We start from the raw sequence: 5,294 nt of genomic DNA, 5'->3' as shown, positions 1-5,294 counted from the left end.
CCCCCTGGTGGGCTGAGCTGGCCACACACACACACACACACACACACAAATAAATAAATAAAATTTTTTAAAAAAATTATTTTTTATGTATTTAGTACAGGGTCTCACTACACAGATTGGATTTGTAGTGATCCTTCCTGTTTTTCAGCCTCCCAAGGGCTGGGATTACAGGTTGTGCCACCACGCCCATTCTCAATCCCTGTCTCCGTGTGTCCCCGAGGCAGGGGCAGGGCCAGGGCCAGCATGGCTGGCTGGGGATTGAAACCCTAGCCCTCGTGTCTGCGTAAGCAGATGCTTTAATCTGCTGAGCCATCTGGCTGGCCCACTTTTAATTCTTTGGAAGATACTAAGAAGTGGAATAGCTGGGTCAAATGGGACCTCTAGTTGTAGGGTTTTTTTTTGTTTTTTTTTTAAATGAACAGGTGCTTAAACAACTGAGCTAACCCACAGGCCCCCTCTAGTTGTAGTTTTTTGGGTTGGGACTTTAAATTTTGGTGCTCCACTGGTTTTGAAGTCATAGGCCTGTAACCTCAGCACTTGGGAGGCTGAGGCAGGAGGGTTTCTGCTAGTTTGAGGCCAGACTGCGTTGCAAAGTGAGTTCAAGGCCAGCCAGAGCTACCTAGTGAAGCTGTGTCTCAAAAAGAAAAAGAAATTTTTTTTTGGGTGGGGGTGTTTGGATTTTTGAAATTCTTTATACATTCTAATAGTAGTCCTTTACCTGAGGAACAGCTGACAAAATTTTTTTTTTCTTTCGCTGTGGCTTGGCTCTTTACTCCATTGTTGTAAAGACTGGTGATTTCTTTTGCCCCGCAAACGCTTTTTAATAAGATGGGATCCCCGCTGTTGATTCTTTGTGATAGTTCTTGTGTGATTGGGGTTTTGTCCATAAAGTCTTTGCCTATAACATGGTCTTCAAGAGTTCTTATTCTACCTTCCAGCAGATTTAGTTCTGTTTTAATATTCGGTTCTTTTCTTTTTTAAAAAATGTGTTTAGTACAGGGTCTACAGAGTCTAACTACGTAGATTGGACTCAAAGTGATTCTCCAGTGTTCAGCCTCACAAGCGCTGGGATTGTAGGCGTGTGCCGCCGCGCGGTCTCAGTTGCTGGCTCAGCACGCCCTGGGGGAGGGGCTGGCAGGCACAAGGGGATCGAACCCGGCTGCTGCTTAATAGTTAGCTCTTTGATCCATTGCAGTTTCAGTTTAGTGCATGGTGAGACATGTGGGCGTCATTTTAGTCTCTGTCCTGTGGAAAGTCAGCTGTACCAGAACCATTTGTTAGAGGCTATCTTTCTTGCTTTGAAGGTGTTTGGCTCCTTTGTCAAAGATAAGGTTGCAAAAAAAAAAAAAAAAAAAAGGTTGGCCCTGTTCTTGGAGATGTTTCTGCACCTTTTAGTCTGTTCCATCGATCTCAGATCTGCTTTTGCTAGTACCATGCTGACTTTCTCCCAGTAGCTTTGTAGTATAATATCAAGTCAGCATTGTGATGCTCCTGCCTTGTCCTTGTGGCTCAGAACTCCTTTTGTATTCTAGGTCTCTTTTGGTTCCAAATGAATTTTAGGATTGTTTTTGCCAATTCTGTGAGAGGTGCTATTGGAATTTCGATTTGGATTACATTAAATTGGTATAACAATCTTGGAAGTATAGCCATTTTCACTATACTGGTTCTTCCTACCCAAGAACAGGAGATACCATTGTATTTTTTTTTTCTCCTCCATTTTCTGATGTCCTCTTTTTTTTTTTTTTTTTTTTCAGAACTGGGGATTGAATTTAGGGCCTTGAGCTTGCCAGGGAAGCGCTTATTCTACTGAGCCATCTCCCCAGCACCTCTGATGTCCCCTTTGACTTCCTTTTTTTTAGAGCACTGTAGTTTTTGGTGTAAAGGTCTTTTACTTTGGTAGATGGATTCCTATGTATTCTAAAGGCCATTGAGGTAAAGACCATCTGTTTCAATTTTCTGTAGTTTTTATTGTGAATGGGTGTTAGACTGTCAGATGCTTTTTTTGAATCTATTGAGATGATCATACAGTTCTTTTTTTCTTTTTTTTTTGGGGGGGGGCTTCCGGGGGTTGAACTCAGGACCTTGCCAGGCAAGCGCTTATTCTACTGAGCTATCTCTGCGGCCCTGATCATACAGTTCTTGACCTTGGCTCTGTTAATGTGGCATAATACATTTATTGATTTGTATGTGTTGAATGAACTTTATATCCTTTGGATGATTCCTACTAGGTCACAGTGTATAATCTTGATGATTTGGCGTGCTGTGTTTACCAGTGTCTTATTTGTGTGTGTGTGTGTGTGTGTGTGTGTGTGTGTGTATTCACGTTTTACCTTTTTAATTAGTTCTGAAGGACATTCCATACACATGAGACATGAAAGAATATTGTTTCTTCCAGTATTAAAAAAAAATGACATTCACAAACATTTTCAAGAAGCTTTTATACTCATGATGGTAGATCTTCAATAAAAAGAACACTATGAGACAATCATATTCTTGATGCAGACTGCTTAAAGGTTCATTTGAAAATTTTTCTACTCGTGATTAAGAATTGCATACACATTTTAAAAATAACCCCAATACACATTGATTTAAAAGAAAAAATCAGTCTGGCACAACTTTTTTTGTGAGCCAGAGGCAATGATCCTGAGAGTCCAAACTAAAAACTTTTTTTTTAAATTTTATTTGTGTGTGTGTGTGTGTGTGTGTGTGTGTGTGGCCAGCTCAGCCCACCAGGGGGCAGGGCTGGCTGGCATGTGGTGCTGGGGATTGAACTGCAGTCCCTGTGCTTTGCTAAGCTTGTTCTAAGTAGGTGCTTTAGACCACTGAACCATCTCACCAGCCCCCTAAAAACTTTTGTAAGGAAAACCCCTCATACTTTACAAATGTCTCAGAAATTTGACTTTTTTTTTTTTTTTTCGGAACCGGGGATTGAACTCAGGCCCTTGTGCTTGCCAGGCAAGCGCTTATTCTACTGAGCCATCTCCCGACTTTAAGACAGGGTCTACAAAGTGTACAAGGTCTCACTACATAGATTGGATTCGTAGTGATTCTCCTGTTTTCAGCCTCCCAAATTCTTGGATTACAAGTGTGTGCTACCACGCCCAGTCTCATCCTAATCTCAGTGAGCCCCAGGGGCAGGGCTGGCGTGGCACTTTGGACCCTGGGTGGTTATCTGGCTGGCTCAGAAGTCGGACTTTTTTTTTTTTTTTTTTTAAACATTTATGTAGATAGGTGATTCACGTTTTATTTCTCCAGTGACATATTTACAGCAGAATATAAATTAAAGGCCTGCTTGCACACCAAACCCAGGTCCTTTAGGCGGTTCCGTCAGTGAGGTAAGACCTCCTGCTGGCTCACAACTGAAACGTCCACTCCTTGGTCCAGGTTTGGGAATTTTGCCAGCTTTCAACTCATCAATAATTTCTTCAATATCTTTAGGTGTCAGATCCTCATAATAGTTGTCATTTATTTGAACCATTGGTGCATTTACACAGGCCCCTAAACATTCCACCTCTATAAGAGTGAAAAGTTTGTCGGGTGTAGTCTCTCCAACCTTTATTCCCAGCTTTTTCTGAATGGCCTCCAGGATGCTGTCGGAGTCTCGGAGCATGCAAGGTGTAGTAGTGCAGACCTGAATGTGGTACTTCCCAACTGGCTTCCGGTTGTACATTGTATAAAAAGTTGCTACTTCATATACTCTCATTGGAGGTACTTGTAAAACTTCTGCAACCTTGTTCATAGCAGAGATGGGCAACCAACCATTCTGCCTTTGGGCTAAGTCCAGGACTGGAAGCACTGCTGCTGCTTTATGCCCTTCTGGGTAGTTTTTTACGATTGCTTCTATCCTCTTATAGTTTTCTGGTGTGAAATCAAAAGGAGTACCCGGATTATTCTCAGGAGTATCTCTGTGCACAAACAAGGATCCTCCAGCACCATTTTGCACAGCTGTCTTTTGAAAATTCCTTATTTGCCTTCCCCACGAGGCGGTGAGGCCTGCCGCCCGGGCCCGCAGCGCCAAGGAGAACATGGCGACCCCGCGGTCCCCCTTGCCAGGCGAGAAGTCGGACTTTAAATGGGGGGAAATTAAAATAGCACAGAGCCCTCTAAAAGGTCTTTAACAAGATAACTTGGGAGCTCAATTAAAAAATAGGAAGTGTGCTAAACAAGTTTCAGTGGGGCTTCAAAAATCTTTATAGGGTGATTTGGAAGGACCATCCTGGATGAGTAGTAGTATTCCTTGTGTGTGTCGTGTCTACAAGCCTCTCAGTTGTAGTAATTGTCTCTATAATTCCCTCCTGAGTATCGATCATAACTACCCTGGCTTCTACCACTATAGTTTCTGGATAATCCTTATCCATATCCATATCCATATCTGCCAGGTGACTGACATACCTGCCACTCCCATAGCCCTGGTCCCCACCACCTCTAGTGTAGCTGTGACCACGTCCATGGGTCCCAAAAGTACTCCCTTCCCTGGTGCCCTGGACAGATTTGCCTGCATGGTTCACACGGATCTGGTGACCATCCAGGGACGCTCCATTCATGGCTCTCCTGGCATCTGAGGTGTGCTCTGGATTGGTAAAAGTGATGAAGCCAAAACCTCAGGATCAGAGTTTCCTGGTCCTTGACAACCACCACCTCAGAAATAGGCCCAAAGCTGCTGAAGTCTTCCAGTGCTTGCTCGTCTCTCTTGAAATTGAGCCCACCCACGAAGAGCTTCCCTTCTTCAGAAGACATGGCAGTGAATTTGAATCCTGGGAATTGGAAAATAATAGGGAGCGGAGGGCAGGCGCTGAAGAACAAGGAAAACGGGACCAGTGTCTTACTGAGGAATCATATATCTGTGTCCACTAGGGTGATGGCCCTGAAGTTGCCTGTTTTTTGGTTGGACCTTTCTCCAGTGTGTGTCAGGGCACTCCTTCCAGGAGTGAATTTGGGAGTATTGCTTCCTTTGCAGTTTCATTAAAGAGTGTGAGAAGTAGCAGCATTAAAGTCTTCTCTAAAGTTCTTGTAGACTTCAGTAGTGAATCCATCCACCAGGACAGGGATTTTTCTTTGTTGGTAGGTTTTTAATTACATCTTCAATTTCATCCACTCATTTTGGTTTATTTAAAAATTTTAGGGGCTGGCAAGATGGCTCAGTGGTCTAAAGCACCTACTTGGAACAAGCTTGGCAAAGCACAGGGACCGCGGTTTGATCCCCCAGCACCACATGCCAGCCAGACCCGCCCCCTGGTGGGCTGAGCTGGCCACACACACACACACACACACACACACACACAATAAATAAATGT

The 5,294-nt window shown here is 43.6% G+C and overlaps 1 protein-coding gene, 1 long non-coding RNA gene and 1 pseudogene across 2 annotated transcripts in view; 1 reads left to right on the top strand and 2 right to left on the bottom strand.

Annotated features, from left to right (window-relative positions):
• LOC111817140 overlaps positions 1-5,294 on the top strand; it is a 49,871-nt gene that overhangs the window by 23,445 nt on the left and 21,132 nt on the right. The gene's annotated exons all lie outside the window — the stretch shown is intronic.
• Positions 3,225-4,048, bottom strand: LOC101561395 (NADH dehydrogenase [ubiquinone] flavoprotein 2, mitochondrial). Its single transcript, XM_004632809.2, has one exon. The coding sequence runs from the start codon at positions 4,025-4,027 to the stop codon at positions 3,281-3,283; it is 747 nt and encodes a 248-aa protein (XP_004632866.1). The 5' UTR covers positions 4,028-4,048; the 3' UTR covers positions 3,225-3,280.
• On the bottom strand, positions 4,264-4,737 carry LOC101580881 (annotated as a pseudogene).

Source organism: Octodon degus, unplaced genomic scaffold, assembly GCF_000260255.1.
Source record: "Octodon degus isolate 3935 unplaced genomic scaffold, OctDeg1.0 scaffold00050, whole genome shotgun sequence".
NCBI classification, from domain to species: domain Eukaryota; kingdom Metazoa; phylum Chordata; class Mammalia; order Rodentia; family Octodontidae; genus Octodon; species Octodon degus.
This window is presented reverse-complemented; position numbering and strand designations above follow the sequence as displayed.

Excerpts from the sequence above, each read along its gene's own strand:
- LOC101561395 (XM_004632809.2), bottom strand. The coding sequence starts at position 4,027 with ATGTTCTCCTTGGCGCTGCGGGCCCGGGCGGCAGGCCTCACCGCCTCG.